Genomic DNA, 21,807 nt, shown 5'->3' with positions numbered 1-21,807 from the left:
TTGTCAAGGGACACTACCCAAAAAATGTCACAAAAAGCATTAATCCTGAAATAACAATGATCACGTCTCAATTTATTTACAAATTGATTTACGTGTGAAATCAGCATTGACCTATGTAATTGCACACAAACCTATTATTCTGCTTGAACGGCAATATGAACTACAATGGTTATTTTTACATTCTTCCACCTATTGGAAGAGCATTTATAGTACCGTAATTGTTTTTTTTCTGTCACTACATGTCATGTCATAAATAACTGAACAAAGATCAGTCAAATTAGGTGGGATTTGGATACTTTCACCTGTCGTTCCTTCCTTTCTTTAGTTTTTCCTTTGGTCTCTTGAGGTCTCCCTAAACTGTTGGAATTTAGAGGTTTCTTTCCTTTGACCTTTCCTCTGGTCTCCTGACAAATTCACGACTCTGAATTATCCGTTTAAGGTGAAGGGTATTGGATTTTTAATAGGTTTCAGGTAAATTAAAGAGCGCACACAAACACACACACACATACACACACAAAAGAGCAATGATAATGACATGTTGAATCGGTAAGACTACCAAATGAACAATACTGAGCTCTAAAATAAAAATATATAAAAATAGAACTCTAAAATAAAGAAACATTGGTTCCCCTGCCCAATAACCTAAATGTTTTGTTAAGTGAACTCTAAGCTTCAAACTTACAAAAGTTGTAATATGCACATTTCAAAATCGTTCATAGGACTGCAGTATGTCGAATAAACAAGGCGTGACTTGTATTCATCAAGGAACATATTTTAAGCCAAGTTAATAAGAACGACAACAGTAATTATTTTACCCAATCCTTTATTATTATTATTATTATTTTTTTTTTTTTTTTTTTTTATTATTATTATTATTATTATTATTATTATTTTATTTGTTTATTTGCAGGGTTTTTTTGCATTTCCTGCTATGGCTATATTATTATTATTATTATTATTTACAATGTTTAAATCAAAAGCCTCAGACTTACGAGGTCATAATGTCAATGTGCACATTTCAAAATCATTTTAAAGTGTGCAGTACGTGCGTCAAAAATAATAACTAAGACATTAATTATGGAAGATATTAAGTTATTAAAATAAATATATAGTAAATAAAAAAATTAAATAGCATAAATACATTTTGTAATATTATACACACTAAATGATTTAAAACGAAATAAAGGTCAAGATTAGTCATGAAACTTATTTGAGTTCATAATCAGCAAAAAAACAAAACATGTTTAATTAAATTAAGCTACCCCGCCTACTGCCCGAAGCCAGCTGGGATAGGCTCCAGCACCCCCGCGACCCTTGTGAGGAAAAGCGGCCAAGAAAATGGATGGATGGATGGATTATTACAATATTTTTATTTTATTTTACGAAGCTTTTGTTGTACCACTGGTAACAGGTAAAACAAAGATATAGTAGCGCCCTCTGTTGGGAGACTTTTGCAACATCCGGCATTCCACAGGAATAATAATGTACTTGTAAACGGTAAAACAAATAAATAAAAATAAAATACATGGGAAAATAAACTGCAAATAAATAGTTTGAACTATTTGAGGCTGAATTGACAAAAGGACACTGAAATAAATCCAGCCGAATTTATTTGCAAACAGTTCCTATGACGTCTTTTCCGCCACGTGGTATTTGCTCCAAACTCCCGCTCGGAACTACAGCATTGTTTGCTCTTCGGCATTTTTAACACTAGTCATGGCAGCGACAAAGACAGAGGACTCCCATCTTGACGATTTCATTGAAAATGAGGAAGATCTGGAGCATGCTTTGTGGTTACTGGCGGGAAGTGACCCAGAAAACTGCTCTTATTCCCGTGTAAGAAACATGCCTTTTGTCTTCCATTCATGCAAACTAGGAATCTCGTGCTCGCACGAACTGGATTTCATGTCTGCGTGATGGTCGTGTGGATTCTGGCTACTTTCTGTTGTGTTTTAAGATCCCTTTGTGTGTTTTGTTGCAGGGCTATGTGAAGAGGCAGGCTGTGTTTGCATGCAACACATGCACACCCGATGCATCACAGCCTGCTGGCATTTGCCTGGCCTGTGCCAATGAATGCCACGATGGGCACGACATCTTTGAACTGTACACCAAAAGGTATGGTGTTAAAACCCTTGTGTTGTCAAGCGGGTTAAAAGTGGTTAGCAGACGTCACGGCTAGCCATTTGTTTAAAAGAAAAAAAAGCATGTATACAGCTAGATAATGCGAAAGCAGTAACAAATGCTATTAGTAGTGTTTTTATAGCCTATTTATTCACACTGTTCACATTGCTACTCTTAGACTGGTCTGCATATGTTCATTTGATTAAAAATGCTACCAATGTTGCAAAGAAAAACTGTTGTTGTTTCGTTTTAAATTTGGGCTGATTAATGTGCAATGATTGTGCTTAAAAAATGTTTTCAGTGGGTACTACCAGTGTTGGGACATTGTGGCTTTATAAGAAGAATTAAAACAGAATAAGAATGTTAGCATTTATGTATATTTTGAAACTTAAAATGGTACGTTTCTTCTTTATTATTATAATTTATTCAGTGTTTTGTTTAAAAAACTAAATACTGTAGATTCTGTTTAATAGAGGAAATAACTCCAATGTGACCCCTGATGAAAACAAGTGTGTTAATACATGTATTTTAATATTTCTCAAAGTTTCTTTCTTGCTTTTCCCCACAGAAATTTTCGCTGTGATTGTGGAAACGGCAAATTTGGGGATTTCCAGTGTAAACTAACTCCGGTGAGAATTATTTTTTTTCTTTTATCTTTTTTTGCCTAATGTAGGATAAGCATGGTCTCAAAGTTCGAGTATCATTTCAGGGGTCATCATAACAAAGCCGGTACGAGGGCCTAGCCTAGTAGTCGCTCATACACAAAATGTATCAATGAATGACATAAAGATGAACACCTCTCGTATCAGACTTCATGAGGTCAAAAATGTTGTTGTTTGTATTTTGCTTATCATGATCACTCTATGCTCTGCTAGACCAAAGATGAGGAAAACACAAAAAACCTTTACAATCACAACTTTTTGGGCCGCTACTGCTCGTGCGACCGGCCATATCCTGACCAAGACGATAAGGTATGCCATTTGTTAAATTGTGCGCCTGTGTTTGCTTGCTTGTGGTGTTTACTAATTAGTCATTTCTCCACAGGTTGCCGATGAGATGATTCAGTGTGTCATCTGCGAGGATTGGTTTCATACCAGGGTAAATATTACTACCCTTGACACCTCTCCTTGCATGTCTGTCTGCAATGAAAATAAAAATATGTAACATAGTGTAAATTTTGTTTCCCCTTGAAGGAATATATATACAGTATATATATATATATTTAAATACATTATAGTTAAAAGTTGTAATGACACGTAACGATAAATTATTATTATTTTTTTTACCAAAAACTATCACGATAAATGATATCTTATAGTGATTATATTAGAGCAAAAATTATTCAAGTACATCCTTTCCAAGAGCAGTTATCTCAAGAATGTTGGAACATTTGCATTGAAATGTACAGAAATAAAATATCTCAGAAAAAAAAAAATAACAAATGACTCTTTTTCAAGTGAGCTGTAATCTCTCCATCGCAGGATCTCTGTGCACCACAGATCTTGCATTGGAGAGATACAGACTTAGTAAACTGGTCTTGCTTTCAGTTCTGGCATTCAGTCTCATAAATTCTTGGCGGGTGTAGCAAATGTTAGCAGAACCAGTGCTTAAACCAGAAATGAAATACTTGAGTACACAAAAAAAAAAAGAGCACTTGAAGAGGATAGCTGTTAGCCAACACGTATGATTGTACTAGCTAACATTAGCGCTACTTGGCTACCATTAGCTGCTCATTAATAAATGATGAAGACATGCCGACCAAACAGAAACAAAGCAAACTGTTTAAATGGCTTTCAGGTCCATTTTATTTACCGAACAACAAGTCGATATAGTAATTATTGTGACAGGCCTAGCCGTAACATTCAAAAATGTCTTGCAAGTGTGAAGAGAAGTTTACTATATGGCACAGGCTGAATTTTGCCCGTGTTAAGCTATACGAGTCCTGTGACCAGCCCCAAATAATTTGGCATAGGCTTCAGCTCACTCGTGATGGAATTGAGGACAAACCGTATGGAAAAGGGATGGCTGGTGTTAGTTGACGCTTGCATTCTAATGAGCGTTCATCTGATTATATTTAGCATTTGGAGTGCGAAGTGGCGGATGTGGATGACGTGGTATGTGAGGACTGCATGAACAAAGCTCCTTTCTTGTGGACGTATGCTGCTCACCTGTCAGGTAATCTTAAAAGGAACTCCGACTGTAATGACAACTTTGCTCTATATTATTTATTTGGTTGTTACTAACATAACTATGAGATTCATTTTTCAAAAATCAGTTCCAGTTTAATACATTTTGTAGAAACGCTATCTGAAACGCCTATAAAGAGGTAAGCCTCCGTAGCGTTCCTAAAGTTGCGTCTGGTGAATGACGAGAGCACGCCATGGGGGAGGGTGACTCTCCCGATCGCATGTTGTTTCTTTAGGAACGCTACAAGGCTTAATTTGCTTTCTTTATAGGCGTTTCACATTGCTCGACAGATAGTCTGCCGCCATTCTACGTCACTACGCACTGAATGCGTTGCGACGTAAATAACAATGGTGGCGTACGTTCAAATAATGTTTCTACAAAATGTATTCAACTGGAAATGATTTTTGAAAAATCAATCTCACAGTTATGTTAGTAACAACCAAAAATAAATAATATAGAGCAAACTTGTCATGACAGTCGAGGTTCCTTTTAATACGTGACAGCAACAAATGCACAAGTGCCAAATATCTGGTCTTCACGGTATCTTTGTCTCCTTCACAGTTTCAGCCGAGATAAAGGAGGATAAAGATGTAAAAGAAAATGTGGACATTTTGGAGTCGAGTGAAATTAGCCATGAAGGACCTTCCACCATTCTTGAGCCGAAGGAGCAGGAGGTATAATTTGTGTTCATTTTGATTAAATACAGGTGATTTGTTCTATTTTTCTTTATTTCAGATTTTACAAATAGATATAAAAATGCAATATTACATGCAAGCATAGAGTATGTGCTACTTGACCTAATTAACTCTTTTACTGCCGCACGTTATAAAAAAAATAAAAAAAAACCCGGACAGTGCCAGCTGCTTTCGAGCATTTTAACTAATCTTTCAAGGCAAACAGAATATTGTGTACTTTGACTACACAAACATGCTAGGTACCAAATAAAGGCTCTTGTTCCATTCTTTCATTAGAAAAAAAAAGTAGAATTTTTTTTTCTACCTTTTCCTTTCTTTAGTGAACACCATTTGATAATAGGTAATTTGAGTGAGAGCGAAAGGAGAAAATTAGCTTTTTGTGAAAATATATATTTTCTGCACAACAGTGACTTTGTCACTAATGTTTTTTGTTTAGTGATGATTTGTGAATTCGATTTAATTTGTCAAACACATCATCCTTGAAAACGTATTTCCTAAGATTCGCCATGTTTCACTGCAATTGCACACACGGGCAGAACATTGAAAATAGATGCAATGCTGCCATCTGCTGGCCATAGTTAGTGGCCGTTTTGTGATTTTTACACCCATTCACAAAAGAGTTGCACTGCCCATTGCGGTGGGGGAAAAAACGTAGCAAACGTCATTTAACGTTTTTGGCGGCATTCATTTGGATTTTATTAGACGTCATTGAACGTTTTTTGGCAGTAAAATAGTTAACAATTTAGCGACAATTTATTTTTTATCTTTTAGAAATTTCAAAAGACGTCAAATAATTATCAGTTAATGTCAACATTGTAATAAGTACTTGTCATTTCTGCACCCTTTAACAAACTGATTGTATGTTTCATTTTCCTCTCACGATAGATTTTACATGATTTTAAAATGTTCTGTTTTCTCAAGCTACTGTGCACCCGCAGAGGTCCTATATAAGGGGGACCCCATATTTTTAATATGATAATTAAAGGAATGGTGCTTTAGTCTAAAGGTTAAAGTAAAAATAACTAAACACACCAGAAAAAGAATTTTGCAGATTTTTATTTCAATAAAAGACATATGTATACAGTAGTTCTTGTACTTGGGAAGCATACACTTGGAACACGCCTGTGTGATGTAGAAGGCCTTGAAAGAAATAATAGTGTAGCGTAGAAACTGCCACCATGAATTCATGCGGCGCAGATGTGAAGCAGCGTTACTGCGTTTTCTCAGTTGTGGCCTGATGTGGCAGCTGCTGCTTTTTATCTCGCCACCTGATGGTGCAGAAGAGCAACGTTACATGCCAAAGAGCAGGCCTCCTCTTGGGTAATTAGAGGAGACGTGACCCGCAAGGCCCCCTCCGTTTCTGGCCCTGCAGACAGCTTTGGCCGCGCTTCACAAGCCAGCTTTACTGTAAAGCGCTCATTTTCACCACCCGGTGATCTCGTCCTCGCCGGGTGAATCTTGTGTTTCGTGGAGCCATGTCACGCCATAATTCACAGTCCCGTCTCGTGTTAGGGAGCGCCAACCGGGAGCTCTCAACTTAAACGGAGCCACGATGACATGACAGATCGTAACGGGGAGACCAAAACGGCGGCTTGCAAGTTGAATGAGTTCCAGGCCCTGAATGTGTCGAGGCCTCGGACGGGGGCCGTGTTCTGGCCTTCCAATTGGCGCGAACTGCTGTGCACCTGCACAAGCTGCAAGGTGGGTCCCCGGTATCACACTGGCCCACGGGTGTGCAAAATACGGCCCATTGAGTATTTACATGATCAAAAGTAGTGTTGGTGCGTTAAGACTTCAAATTGTATTTATCTAGTCATTTGTATTTTTAAAAAACACTTACCTGATTAAATAATTTAACTGATTGAATTTGTTTTCTTTTATTAGATAATAGGTTAATATATTCTAATTTAAATGATACATTTGGCATAAACTTTCAGATTTTAGTATGGGGTATTCATATAGAACAGTTTTCATTTCCTTATTTACTGCATGTGTGACACACAAGCTCAATCAATTGTAAATATAATTGAATGAGTTTAAATTATTTTATTTTATGTGTTGACCAAATCAGTAATTACGACTAATTGGTTGTTTTAAGTACTGTATATTTATTAATTTTGATTAATTTAGCTTATTAAATAATGTTAGAAATAATCTTTTTTTTTTTTTTTTTTACACATTTAACATTTTTATTTAAAAAATTGGTGATTTAAAGGATTTTTCAATAAAAAAAACAACCTTTTTGTCTTATTTGTCACAACTGGCTAACCTGTGAAAAACGTTGCTCTCTCGACCCACCTTGTGCCTTTTGATTTGCAAAACCACAACTACACCGTATAAAAACAAACAACCAATCAGAGCGGTGGCAATCATTTCTTGTGCACTCAAAACCAATATCAGTGTTATGTAATAACACTCAAGTACAAATAAGTCATGCGCCGAGCGTAGCCGGGGGGTTTGCCTGCTATGATTGTGACGAATTTACACCTTGTCAAGTCACACCTTCTGTCTCTGGTTGGTTGTTTTTCCTTGGGCACGGTGATCACATGTAAACTTAATTACAGGCACAAGATGGGGGCCATCATTTTACTTGTACTACTGTCAGGTCATACTGACAAGTTACGGCCCGTCGTCTAATACATTTGTCATCCCTGTGGTTCCCAGAGGGCTTACGTAGCCGCACAGGTCCACTTCCTAATGGACCCGTCCGACTCGGTTCTGGCCTACGAAAGAAGAGGCTTGAAAGAGCCGTTTGGGAAGAACCCGCTGATGATGTTGACCAATTCGATGGATCGAGTCCAGCAACTTGAGTTCATTTACGGTGAGAACTACTGCAGTTTTCCTCTTTGGCTACACGGACGTTTCTGTGCTCCTATTAATCCCGCTTCCTTCGGTTTTAGGTTGTAAAGAGCTAACGGATGCAATAGCTGCATTACTTCACAAATGTACAGCAGATAAAAAGGTATGGAAGCCTGTGTTGGGCAAACTTTTGTGCTCAAAGACTATATTTGATTTTTAAAGTGGTTAGAGGCTAGGTCAGTCATAAATTCTCATTTTTTATACATTTTATTTTATGACTGGATTTGAATCTAGAGGCTCGCTGTGACACAAATTCCTTTTGTTGTCTGCTGATCCATTAATTGTCTCCATCAGGTTGTCACGGTGGAAGCCGTACACGAGCTTTTCGAGGAGCTGCAGGCTAAAAAACGACGCAGGACCAACACGGACTAGCAGTGACCGAAAGCGGGACATGCTGCAGTCCTGTGATGCTTATGTTATGAAAACTGTGAATAAAGGGGGTGTTTATGCGGCAATTATTCTAGAAGTACTGTAGTGCATATGTTGGAAGCACGCTTGTTTTTGTTCAACATGCCTTTTTTTACTGATCTGTTTTGTTTCAGCACAGGATGCTTGAAAATGTTAAGACATGCTGCTGTGTTAATATGAGGAAAGTTGTCCTGTTGCCAATTTTAATAAAGAAAAAAATATTAACCATTCACCAGTGAGTCATTGACGACGTTTAGATGCGGTCAAATTTCCGGTTTCTGAAAGATACCGAAAACGCGTTTGCAATGCACAGACAACGTTATGACGCAAAAGACGCCATTCCCGCTTTTTAAATGTATTTATTTATAATTGTTGGTAAGACATTTTCATGTTACTCACCACACTAATAAAGTATTGTAGTTGGTTTCCTCCTCGCTCCAAAAGTGTATTGACGCTGCGTCCAAAATTCGCCATGTTTCAGCCAGGCGCTATGCGAGCATGCGCACACAACACAAACCAATGATTCTTTAATAAGCGCACATTTGGGGTTTCTGTGCGTTTAAATGGCCCGAGCACATGTATTGCCAACCAATGGGGTATTGACCTTTTTGCACGTGACGTCACATCCCTCATGGGAACGCCCCTTCGGGGGACACTGGACGGCAAAAGAGCCATTTTCCTGTATTGTAACCATTGAACCTCATACAGCGTAAAGTCTTTTATCTAATCGATTATCTTATAAAATTGTCATATCTTGCTTTGGGGTCGGTTATACAGACAGACAAATGAGTAAACCAAATGTTACTTTTTTATGGCATACCTACTACTGAAGACAAAAGACGTCGATTGATAACAATTAACAGAAAGGACAAAGTATTCATGGATTTGCAGCGAGGTTAGTAGATAAATGTTCATATGTTTTACTAGTAAATGTACACTCTAACAAATATTGTAACAGGGGTGTCGAATTGCGTGTTTCAAATCACATTAACAATAGTTAGCGTCCACTCCAACTTCACAAACACACAGCTTAGTTTTAAAATGCACCTTCTTCAAAACTATTAAGTGCATTTGACTTTAATAATGGGGGATTTCATCTTTGTGCTTGGAGTTTTTCCACTCTGGATCCGGCCGGAGTCATATTCATGAAGAGCTTGCCACTATAATAGCCATTTCTTCCATGCTAGTAAACTAACATAACATCACAGCGTTTCGATATAGAACGGACGGTGTAAAAAAATAAGTCAGTTAGCATGATAAACAAGTTTTACCTTTGCATTACAAGGTATATTGTCCCCCGGTGTGAGCGTGGCATCTCGCCCCACAGACTCAGCCAGCGACAAGCTTTCGAATCAGCCCCGGTGTAAGGAGAAGAGACAGCATTGAATACATAATGATAATGAATTCCGGCAAAGTCGGCGATTTGATTAACTTGGTAAAAGCATGCAAGAGAAGGTAAGGGCTGTTTTCAAAGTAGCAATCTCCAATTTAAGTTAATATCGCGCTCTATGAGTCCCGACTAAATGTGCAACTTCGACTGTCAGGCGAACTTTGGTTGAATAGATTCCATGGCTCTATGGACAATAACTTTTAATGTGTAAAATAACAGTCGCTAAGTCGCTACGGGTCACGTCCACTTCCATTCAAAATCATTTCGTTCCGCCGTCCGTCATAGGGCAGTCACGTGATCATGTGACGTCAGTGCAAATGGTCAACATGCCACGGAGGAGGCGGGACTTCCGACTTCCTGGTTTTCACACTTCAGCTTTCCTTTTCTTGAGTTTCCGCCTTTGTACCCCCTCGGTTGCGCGTCTCAGTCGTCCGAAGCATTTCAGAATGTTGAGACGGAAGTCGGTGGCGTCTACCCCATTGAAAGGGTTACTAACTGACTGCATGTAAACAAAGTCCTTGTTTCGTTGACAAAAGAGGACAAGTACATTTTCGTAATATCAAACCAGTTTATTTTTGAGGACCACTGTTGCACACCTTTTGAGGTGCCAGTAGAAAAATAGATTCAGTGAAACTAAATGCAACGTAATCAGTCTACAAACATTGACTCCTAAGATGCATCCAACACATTTCAGATGATTCAACTCCAAGAAGAAGAAAAAAACTAAGAATAAAAGGTGCTAAATAACATCTATGTACACAAAAGGGCGCTACAACTATCTGATGCAGGCTGGTAAGCTGGTAGAAAAGAGCTTGCATAGACATCAAGGTCTCCAATAAAAACCCAGCTGCAGGCAGGGAAGGCACTGACCTCTACAGCAAACAGTAAAACAACCGCTTTTATTCGATGGAACGTCCTCTTACTACGTAACATGAACATGAGGAATCTGAAGTTTAGCATATTTTCCACCCGTTGACACCAAGCAAGCTGGGAAAATTGTTTCTGCATTGGCGACCTTGAGATTCTCTTGCCAGGAAAAACAAAACATGACAATCCACACCAGCTACAATAGTGAGCAAATTGGCCCAAATGCAGAACATTTAGGAAGGAAATCATTCTGAGACAATCTTTAGAGCACATTCGCAGTGAGATTTCACGACAGGAACAAAGTACACTGTCGCATAAACACAACGACCACTTAAACGTAATAGAAACCATAAACAAGTGGCGCTTGATTGGTTATGTACAACTTGCGCGAAATGAGCCAGCGACCTTTCTTCACTTCGCCACGTGATTCCTTTTTTCCCCAAGATGTTCTTTTTTTCCCCCCCTTAAACTAATGACACTCATGCTGGCGTGTTAGCTTCAGTCGTGGACTTTGCATGGTTCTGGAGCTACATGCTGCTGCGGCACTTCTGCCACTTTATTGAACTGTATGTGCGGGTGTCCCTGGCCTCGCTACAATGGGGGCAAGGCGGTGGCCGGATGCGTGCCCGTCCACAGTGAAAAGAACAGTCGATTAGTACAATGATGCCCAACCATATATTGAGATTATCCACTTTCACTTATTCACTACAACATATGCATCCTTGTTCATTTATGCCGGCAACACACAGTGCAGGCCGAACAGCTCTTCTACTACTTTCCATTCATACAACAGAATTATAGCTTTGTGGTCAAGCAAACAGGCCCAAATTACATTTTCACTATACTGTATATACCTTATTTTTTCTAATTTAAGTATGTGCCTTATTTTAAAGGTTAGAAAACACTGTGAATTAAGTGGTTTGCGATAGTATGACATCATAGAGAAGTGAGTTTGAAGGTAGCTGAAATGTAATATTCCGAGTATTAGTTAAGGCTTCAAGACTGGATTACTTGATGCTATTTGATTAGGAGGAAGGAGTGCTCCTTCTGATATGTACAAAGAGACCAGGCTGAAAATGTGCGAGTACAGTACTGAGATTGTCACCACACCTCCGTGTGCAAGTCGCAAGAACACACGACTGCTACCGTTTAGGTTTCGTTCTATGCAAGAGCTGAGGCTGGGGGTTCATTTGAATTTTGCGAGGCTGTCACTTAAAAGGAAACCTAAATAATATATTTTGAAGAAAGACAGTACGGACCGCGTTAAGCCACCAGATGGGTTCGACTACGACTTTTCATCAGATCCGATTTGTGTCTTTGCGTGCCAGCCAGAACCAGTACGGTGGAAACCAGTCGCATGGGATGCTACAGAAAAGCGGCCGAAAACGATAAGGGGACATTTCCATATGATTTTTATCACAACGCTCTCCTCTAGACTGCGTGGCTTTTTTGTAAATGGACAATCATATCCTGCCATCTGACACTCATCAACATGAATGGAGTGTTTGTTTGACCGCCACTTGACACTGAGCTACATTAAGGTACTGACTTAACCAGCATCCGACCAGGTGACCTCCAGATGGACGCTCGCCCTTCCACGCTGACTGTGTGATGGATGGAGTCAAGTGGCAGAGGTAGGACACGTCCTATAAATAGCAATCACCTTTCCCCTTGCTTCTGTTTAACACGCACACGCACACACATATTTAGTGCTTGACCATTCAAAACAATGGGCTGTCAGTCATTCCCTTTTCCAAACTCAATTGCTGGGGTTAAAGTGCAGATTTTTTGTACGGGTAGTCCGGCTTGCTGGGTGACCTGCGGTCTCTGGCGATGTCCTCGCTTACACTGTTCCTGCGAGGCTGCTGCAGGGGCCCCGGGCCAGACGACTCGCCGGCGAGGACCATCTCCTCCGGGGCATCTCGAGGCCCGGCCGTTCTGTCCTCGTAGCCGTCCATGTTTCCGCTGGGCGATCGCAGGTGGCCCAAACCGTGGGTCAGGTCTGTCTCGTTTGAGCGGCCCCTCGGCGCATGTCCCATCCTGGGCTGTGGCCCCGAGGGGCTAACGGCGTCACGCCTCTGAGGGGTCATCCCCAGGACATCCAGCCGGAGCGGGTCTGGGCCAGTCCGTCCCTGTGCGTGGCCCTGGGACTGAGAGTCGGTGATGTAAGTGGGTGTAAAGGGTCCCGAGGAGGTGCAGCTGTGGCTGTAGAGGTCTGGTCCGGCAAACGTGGACAGTGTGTGCGCGGGGGCCGGAGATGAAGGTCGGCGGGAGAAGTCGTACAGGTCGGGGAACTCCGCTTGCACCTCCAGCTTGGGTTCGGGAGCGTGTCTCTTGCAGGAGTGTCCGTGTCCGGGGCCGTGGCTGTGGCGGACGGAGGGGCGGGGCCCGTGGGGCAGATGAAGGCCCGGGGGGCCCATGGGGCTGTGAGGGCCTTCCCGGTCCATCTCCGCTATGTGCTGCTCCCTCAGCGACATGACCGAGACGCCCAGCGCGATGTCGGGCATGAACTCCCTCATAACGGGCTCCATGCCCATCTGGAACAGAAGACACACGTTTGTGATCATACCTAAAAGTCATTTTTATGATCCAAACATGTGACGTCGTTAAATACAGGGATATCCCAACACGCGGACAAACAGAATATTAACAAAAATGTTGATCATTGATTTCCAAAGTAAAACCATATGTTTGCAAAATGTCTTATTTTGATTAAACACTGCTTTCTTGAATGTTGATGTATTACTTTTACTCTCTACATCGAACAACACGTCTGCATTTTCTACTCCTTATTTTGTCACAATAAGTTTGTTACCTTTTTTTTTCTAAACTCTGCAGATGGCGACAACGCAAAAAAGACAGAAATACAAAAAGTTAACTGCAGTTGTGATCATGAATGAGATCCTAAAGGTGAAAATATAAAAATAACAAAATAAAAATAATGAATAAAATGTAAAAAAAAAAAAAAAAAAAAATTTTGTTGAATTGCCACTAAGCATGTTTGTTAAAAAAATATTTCAAGTTGTCAACACTTTGAAGGTTTAGAGAGCTTTCTTTAAAAATGATTAAATTGCAGTGAGTTTCCCGGGTCATCACCATGTCGTAAACTAAATTAAAAACTAAGCAAGTAAGTTTTCTACTGTAGATAGTAAAATTCAACATAATTTCTTAATTTTAACAAAAAAAAGTATAGTGAGTTCCCAGTGTCAGCATAATATTTTATAAAGTGGAAATTTAAATAAATACATAAATGAAAATTTCCCTGTATCTCACTGAGCGACATATGCATGCGACTGCAGCTAATTTTCGTTTTTCGCCAGGGTTTGTAAAAAGCTTAAAAAATCTTCGCAGACAGTGAAAAATTGTCTTAACATGTTCAAAATTTCTTTGCAACAAGTACTCGTAAAAACTGTCTGTGAACATCTTACAAATCCTGATGAAAACCGAAAATTTGCTACATTTCCCAAGTATTCACCGCTATGTGGGATGCCAGCTTTAAATGGCCTTCAGATTCGTAAAAAGGCCGATGCTGATATTTGTCAAAATGCCAAATATCGGCACGGATATTCGGTCTATCCCTACTGGAATTTTTTTTTCTATTGGTATTAATAGTAAAAATTTATTTGAACTTTTAACTTTTGGAATTAACTACATTTTTTTTTTTTAACCGTCATCTAAGTATTGGAATTAAATGAGTACTTCTACCTTTACAATAGAACAGAATGGGAAAGATTTGTCATGTACACACTTTTACACAAAATCTGACCTCTGTATTCAACCCATCACAGTAGTGGACCAGAGAGGCTCTCTCTCTCTTTTTGTTTTTGTTTTACACAAGTATCTGTATATACAGCGAGTACTTTTGTCACCTCTGCAAAAGTTATACTTATGTCTCCTTCAATGCGATCTGGTCACTTGTGGCCAAAAAGGTTGGGAAGCCCTGCACTAATGCACAGCTCAAAGACCCAATGGCAGAGAACAGACGCACTCACCGCTTGCTGTTCGGATAGCAAGGCTCGGCCCATAGCTTGCGGTTCGGTGCAGTCTGGGGGTTGGGGTCTGGGCACAGAGGAGAAGTCCGAGCCGCCATGCTTGGCCGCCGCATGGCGCTGGCTAAGGGTGCGGTTGCAGGGGTAGGAGAAGGAACGGGTGGGGGTCGGCATGGGAACGCGGGGTCGCCAGGCGCCTTTGAGCTGAGCGTGGCTGGGTGTAGCAGGGGGGTGGTAGGGGGGAGGCGGGGGAGGCAGCGGCAGGTGGAAGCCCGCTACGCCTTCCAGCTCTGTGAACATGCTGTCCATGGCTGGGCTGCTGTTTACACGACATCGACCCACCTGGCGCAGAGCCAGAATCGGACTCTCGTCTCCGAATCGCTCGTCAGGAAAGAACTTGTACGGGTTCTGAAAAGACAAAATGAAATAGAAAACAAACTCAATTTTTATTTGCTTGAAATTCTGCAGCCCCTTTCTTCCACTGGCTTTCCCCCTGACCTGTAGAAGTTCGGTGGCTCCGTCAGCCAGACCGAACTCCCGGAGCACTCGCAACTGCAGTTCGTAGCTGACGATGGCGCCCTCGCCGCAGTTCAGGGCGTACGCTCGCTGCACTTGCTCCGTGTGTCTCAGTTCCTGGAGCCTCCGGATCATCTCCTTCACCACCGACAGCTGCGGCACTGCAAGACGGACACGTGAAATGTAATCATCCTGGAGAACTGGGAGTATCTATGCTGAGGCAACTGAGGAAATTCATCTCTTCAGTGTTTCCCCTGAGGATCATAAATTTTTTTGAAGTGATATACATATATATATATATATATATTTTTTTTTTAAAGGCTTTTACAGTATTCTTATTTACTGTAATGCACTCACATTTAGGAAAGAAGAGTCATATAGACACTGCAGTATGTGCAGTGTTTTCTATAATGCTACATTCACACCAAAAATCCAGTTGCAGCCCAGCAGACACGTCCACGTCAAAATTTAAAAGTAATAAATTTAATAATAATGCATAGATTTGTGGAGACTGGGGTCAAGTTGTATTTCACAATTTTTTAAATGTGCAGAATTTTACACATTACTTCATGTTAAAGATTAGATAGATCTTACTATGAAAAGAAAAAAGCACTGAGCTGTCACCAACGTTTTACAAATGCAATTATGCCATCTAGTGGCAGAAAAACTATTTTTTATGTATTATTATGAAATTACTATAGTTTATTACTAATAGTTTAATATTTTTTTCCACTTTTATGTTAACAAGAATATGAAAACTTGGGAAAAAAAACGATTTTATTGTATATTTAGAACAGATAAAAAAATGTGTTGCAGGAGGGTCTGGAATGTATCTCTTGCGACAAACGTGATGTTCACTGCAACCTGAAAGGAAACAAACAATATAGAAACGAAGATTCTCCGACTAAGAGCTTACCTGGGATTTCATTGGCTACAACTGACGGAGCGGCGACCGAGTTAGCGGTCATCTGCTGATGGTTAACCATGTGGCAGCACTGCGGCACGGCGTTGTTGACCATGTAGAGGGTGTCCGGGACGTTGGACATTCGCACAAGTCGCAGACGCACCAGATCAGTCTGCTCCACCATCATTTCATCCAGCACCAACTGAATGGAGAGAAGGCAAATAGGAGCTTGGTTTCAAAGCGCTTATAATGAATCTATCCGGGCTGTTGGCATGTTCATCGACGCAGCTACAGCTCATTCGGCGAATGTGAAAATTGTTACAGAATCACATTTTTGAGCAAGCGTAGCAACAACGGTGCTCTCAAACTAACGTGTGCCGTCATCTGAAAGCTCGATCAATCGGGTGTCCTACCTTTGCCTCTTCTACGTACGGAGAGAAGAGGCGAGGGCGCACATAAATGCCAGCGTTCTTCTGCCTCAACCAAGCATTGGCTTTCCCCCCCTCGGCCGTTGGCAGCATGTCTGACGGAGGGGTGCTAATCAAACCCCTTTTGAGCTGTGTGCGAGAACAGGGAGCGTAAGACCACCATGATACAGACATGCAGAAAGTGGTCAGAAAAGACGGGGAAAGGGGCGCTGACCGCGTCGGAGAGGACGTCGCTGTGTGGGGGCAAAATGTGCTGGGTTCGAATGAAGGGCAGGAGGGGGGAAAGGATGTCCTTAAGCTCCTCCACGTCAAGGTCTCTCCTCTTCACTCCACGTTTGTTGACGCTGTGGGCTGTGCCGCTCAGCAGATTGGGCTCTGGCCAAAATGTGAACATGGACAGCCACATTTAAAATGAAAGCATATGGATATACAGAAGTCATTATATTACATCAAATTAGTTGCTATGACGACTACAGCTTAAAATGGTTCATTGCCATTTAGTTTAGCTTTCGAAGAGGATAAATGATCTTCCATTTCCTCTATTATTTATTGTCATTGTGCTACAAAAAGTGAATCGAGTTGTTTTTTTTCTCTTATCAAACCTCAAAAGATCAGTTAGTCATTTTTTTATGCTTATGAAGGATCACATTGAGAGGATCATGATTTCCCTGAATTCAAAGAAACAAAATGTGTGGCAAATGCTCTTCTTTTAGGGTCAAATTCAGTCAATGTTTGATATCCTTTTAAATATATTTTGGAGGCTTTAGTAAGTGTGAAATGCCCTCAGAATCATTAGGGGCTGTGCTCGGAGGATAATTATAGAGTGTATTATCTTACCCCTGTCTGCCATCCTCTTAATAAGCTGCTGCTCGCCCCACTTAACAACATACTTGAGAATGTCCTGCTCACTGGCCTGCAAATGAGACGAAGACGTGGCGATAGGGAGAGGAGGAGGAGGAGGAGGAGGAGGAGGAGGAGGAGGAGGGATGCAGGGAGACAACATAATTATCAGGACAAGGAGGTCAGATATTGTCAGGGGGGAGAAAAAAACAGCTGCTAAATGAGGATAGGGTGACAGTGCAACACGTTTGGACAGTGTTCCAGCAAGGTGCAAACCCGGTTGGCTCGTGTAGTTGGATTACAACATTTCACCTCTACGGTCTGGCCAAAGGCCCAAGTAGCTTGGCACAACTGATGACCACCCAGAAGCGATTTAATTTGCAAATGCTGCACTGGATTCTGAAAGAGGTATTTTGGTGAGAAATAGCTGACCGATGGTCATATCCACAACTATTTGGACACTGACAGAGATTTGGATTTTGCATCCATACATCACCACAGAGGATTTTTAAATAGGATGTGTTTAAAGTGTAGACATCCCGCTTTCATTGAAGACGTTTTCCATTCAGGAATTACAACCATTTTATGCAGACCACCTTATTTTCATATGTGAAATGCTTTGCAAATGTAACTTTAAAAAAAAATTGTCACATCACAGTACCTCCCCTTTAGTTTTCGGTAAGAGAAAAGCACACTGGTTTGAGATCATTGGAGAATATTTTAATTTATTTGCTTTTAAATTGTCTAAAGGTGACTGCAATGAAAGGCCTGGAAAAGCGTCACCATTGAGGAATTTGGGGAGCAACTATTAAAAGTTGTGGTTATATTTACAAATATGTCACATTGTCCACATATTTTTTGTTTTTATGTCCCATCCCCGAAAAAAACTTTCCGGTTGTCTTTTTCTAACAATGAGGAGGAACAGTGGCTATTGCTGCCAATGGTATGATGGTGTATTACTTTTCACACAAGCGCAGAAAGATTCCTAACATTTAACAAATGAACAACTTAAGAGTATAAAATAAATGTATGTATATTATTTAGAAGAATCCATGTTTTTTTGTTTTTTTTTAACAATTTATTATGCTTTCCTCACCTGTAGGTAGTCTGACTGGATTGCACTGAGAAAGTGCTCCTTGCCAAGCTCATAGAGAACATCTGAGGTGACAACCTGACTGAACTCCTCGCAGAGGAAGTGCATGGCCTGCCGGTGTACCCACTTGGAGCCATATGGCTGCGAACTCCACTTGAGGATGGGTACGAGTGAGTCGAGAGACAAACTTTCCACAATAATGTCCTCGCAGCCTGTGGGACGACAATGTGAGAAGGAAGCCAGTGAGCCAGAGTTTGATGTCATCATTTCAAGGATTGGAGTCAAGAAGATTTGCAGGTAAAACATTTGAATGCTAAAAAGCACCCGTCAGTATTTTTCACGCACTCAGGGACTCTCTTTCAACTAACCTCCACATCCTCCTTGCTGTGTTTCTTAAATCAAAGCACATACCAGAACAGCAGGCAGTGGTTTAACTCTGCGACAGACCGACCCACAGAAATGCCTTGAGAGCTTGATGTGTTTTTTTAGTTTTTTTGCCTTCTCGAAAAACATGATGAATAACCATGGAAGCCTGAGTAAACGTGACGCGCACTTTGAAAAGGTGTACACACAAGTGTGCATGGATTAAACATGCATTGGGGGGGAAATTAGGTCAATGGACAAAAGTATTGTTAAAACACCCTTGAATCTGCCATCTTTGTGGGATTTTCGAAAAAACATGAAACGAGCACTTCAAATCTCATTAAAAACCCTCCATAAGAAATACATTCATTAAAAAAAAAGACTGCACAAGTGCATGACCTGTTCTACTGCCCACTCAGCTCTTCTAATCAATTATCATCCATTTGCGCTAGTTGAGTTTGGAGGGCAAGTGTTGAGGTTTGGAGCATCATGATCATTTTGACCCGTTGATATCTTGGACTTTTGGATTGTACGAGCAATTGGTGAATATTTTTAACTGAAACTTGTCATTCAATTGGAGAAGGGCGAAGAGTCGAGGAGAATGTTGAGAAATAGTCGAGGTATGCCGTTTTACTCTAATTTGGAGGTGTTTTTTTTAAACCAGATTTTCTATTTTCCATATTTTTACACAAATACAATATCCAAAAAGGTTTGTTTTTTTTCCCAACACAAAAAACTAAATTTCTCCAAAACCCATCATCTGATTTTCAAAATTCTAGGTGCATTTTGCGCAGTTTGAAATGGCAATCAGACTTAAACTGTCAATTTTGGGAAATCTTGCCATGTTTCTACTTAATATTATTACAGCATTGCCCATATAGTTGTGGCCAAATTATTTGAGGCAAGGTATGTAATTTTGACATGCAAACAAAGTGGAGGTTTACCAGTTTTATGGAGAAGATTATGTTTGACTGAAAGTTCCTGTCCAATACTTTTGTCCATATGCTGCACCTATGCTTCAAAGTGTTCAAGGACATACATTGAAAATTAATTTCTTAACATTCCCCCAACTTAACAGTCTATGCAAATTAAAATAAATGAATGCAGTTCCAACAAACGAATGGATGAGCTGTAGCACTTAAGGCTCTTTTAGTTTTATCAGCAAGTTACAGAAACAGCTGTTTGGAAGGAAGGGGGAAAACCCAGAATAGTTTGGAAAAGCGAAACAAAAAGCAATGGCACTTTGCCTTTTAGTTGGCTGTAAACTAAATGACTGTTCTAGTTTCCCTGCCAGCTGTGTCTCAGTCTTTGACAATCTTCCCTGCCGTCTGTCTTCTTCAGTATTTTAGCTCTGTGCATCCTTGGCCACACATGCACAAAAGTAAACACTTGCAGCCAACAGCTTTGCTCCACATTAGCCCATTAAAAGTCACAGCAGCCGCCAATCTAAAGACACAGCGCTTTTATTATGAGCTGAAAATTAAAATTTGCCATTACAGCCAATATGAACTCTCCACAGTTGGTAACCCCACACAACTGTTGTACGATTGAGCGATTCCATTGGATGAAACTTGACTTGTTATTATGCGGCGCTCCTGTTAATGGAGGACACAACCGCTAAAATCACTTTAAATGCAGACCGCACTCAATGGCTTGTAAACAAGCCTGTGGATGTAAATCACGCGCGGGGATCACTCAAGCAATGCCACCGAGTGGACCAGGCTGCAACCACAAGCAAGAGGCTGGATGGTCAGCGTTGGCGAGTGGAAGGAACGAACAAAACCACACTGGCCCTCTCTGCAGGGCACTTGAAAAATTAATAAGGCTTTTAATATTGCTTGATAGCTAGGCGAGGTGGAAATCATAAAGGGAAACATGTCTGGAGGATAAATAAAAGACGGATGATGGCGCTCGGCGACTGCAGAAAACACCTCCATGCCGCACTCTCACAACACAGTCAGCAACGGGATGCCATTGAGGAGCGTGCACGGGATGGCGATGACAGCGTGACAGATGAGAGGATATTCTCCTCATCCGTCTCCTGAAATAAACCTCTCTGCTGCCTCCTAAAGAGACCTGGTGTCCACTGAAACGGCTTCACTCTGGTCTCAAGAGCCAAAATATTGTTTTACGAGAATTGTGAAACTGGCTGGCCTGACATTTGTCATAAGGACTTCTGGCAGTGTTAAAAAAAAAAAAAAGGCGATATCAGCACATCTCCACTGACACTCACACAACTGCACTATAGAATGCTACTCTAATATGACAACATAAGTAATAATATCATGTACGTGTATTTTTAAACAAAAGGGGAAAAAGGTCCTTAATGTGCAGGGTGTGTGCAATTTACTGACTCACACAGTTGGCAGACTGCATTGCAACAAAGCTCACTTCTAGGTATGAATGACACATACATCAGTGGTCCAAGGGCCATTTTGTACAGCTTATCGAGGAAAGTTTTAAGATAAATCATAACTAGATGCACTTTCCAAATCTGACAGATTTTTCTACTTTGATATTTGGCGTCCCCTATAGGTTGGTTTCAGAATACTTTGGCGGTCATTGTACCTCACTTGTTCTCAAAATGTCGTCAAAGTTTTATGACGGTTGGACAAATAGTTAATGAGTAATGGAGCTCTCTTCGGAACGTCTTTCTAACCTTTTCATCACCTTTCCCTAACCTTTGCGGAAAAAGATCATTGTCTCAAGGCCAGATGAAAAAGGCGCTTCCTTTAGAACATAGGAAAAGCCCCACCCTCCACTGTTAGCAATGAATCTATCAATACTGTACTATAATATACCGTACATAATAAACTACTCTTACATTGGCTCCATAGGGTGTATAAACGTTTTTTTAATCACCTATTTAGAAACCCCTCCCCCTCCGACCCCCATAACTTATTTTTTTCTTTGAAAGCAACTTTGCTAAATGTGAATCAATGACTTACAAACACCCAGAGAGGAAATGATATACTGTATGTGAAGCAAAATAAGACAAAAAAGGCAGCGAAACAAAGATAAAAAATGATCAGTAGACTCATTTCTACATTTCACCCAAAAACCGGGAGTCCCCAAACAAACACATTAACAGCCCTTAACACAGGCGTTTTCCTTTCTTTTGCACTCACGAGCGTCTTTGCATACAGT

The 21,807-nt window shown here is 40.7% G+C and overlaps 2 protein-coding genes across 4 annotated transcripts in view; one reads left to right on the top strand and one right to left on the bottom strand.

Annotated features, from left to right (window-relative positions):
* Positions 1–1,643: 1,643 nt before the first annotated feature.
* On the top strand, positions 1,644–8,500 carry LOC144059313 (putative E3 ubiquitin-protein ligase UBR7). The gene is made up of 11 exons (XM_077578310.1): positions 1,644–1,836; positions 1,982–2,115; positions 2,690–2,750; positions 2,997–3,092; positions 3,166–3,219; positions 4,200–4,296; positions 4,870–4,982; positions 6,516–6,704; positions 7,668–7,824; positions 7,904–7,965; positions 8,157–8,500. Exons 1-11 carry the CDS (start codon positions 1,717–1,719, stop codon positions 8,232–8,234), a joined length of 1,161 nt encoding a protein of 386 aa, XP_077434436.1. The 5' UTR covers positions 1,644–1,716; the 3' UTR covers positions 8,235–8,500.
* A 1,714-nt stretch (positions 8,501–10,214) lies between these two features.
* Positions 10,215–21,807, bottom strand: part of btbd7 (BTB (POZ) domain containing 7) — a 28,877-nt gene continuing 17,284 nt past the window's right edge. For 2 of the 3 annotated variants that reach the window (XM_077555401.1, XM_077555402.1), the window contains exons 4-11: positions 18,301–18,509; positions 17,202–17,277; positions 16,579–16,739; positions 16,350–16,493; positions 15,949–16,138; positions 15,015–15,193; positions 14,520–14,924; positions 10,215–13,064 (exon numbers count right to left, since the gene is read on the bottom strand). In XM_077555401.1, the coding sequence (XP_077411527.1) occupies positions 12,300–13,064; positions 14,520–14,924; positions 15,015–15,193; positions 15,949–16,138; positions 16,350–16,493; positions 16,579–16,739; positions 17,202–17,277; positions 18,301–18,509 (2,129 nt within the window). In that variant the 3' untranslated portion in view covers positions 10,215–12,299. The remainder of the gene's footprint in view (positions 13,065–14,519; positions 14,925–15,014; positions 15,194–15,948; positions 16,139–16,349; positions 16,494–16,578; positions 16,740–17,201; positions 17,278–18,300; positions 18,510–21,807) is intronic. The other variant, XM_077555403.1, reaches the window with a different exon arrangement.

The sequence above is a fragment of the Vanacampus margaritifer genome, chromosome 1 (genome assembly GCF_051991255.1).
Source record: "Vanacampus margaritifer isolate UIUO_Vmar chromosome 1, RoL_Vmar_1.0, whole genome shotgun sequence".
NCBI lineage: Eukaryota > Metazoa > Chordata > Actinopteri > Syngnathiformes > Syngnathidae > Vanacampus > Vanacampus margaritifer.
Note: the sequence above shows the minus strand (reverse complement) of the source record. Positions and strands in the feature narration are given on the sequence as shown.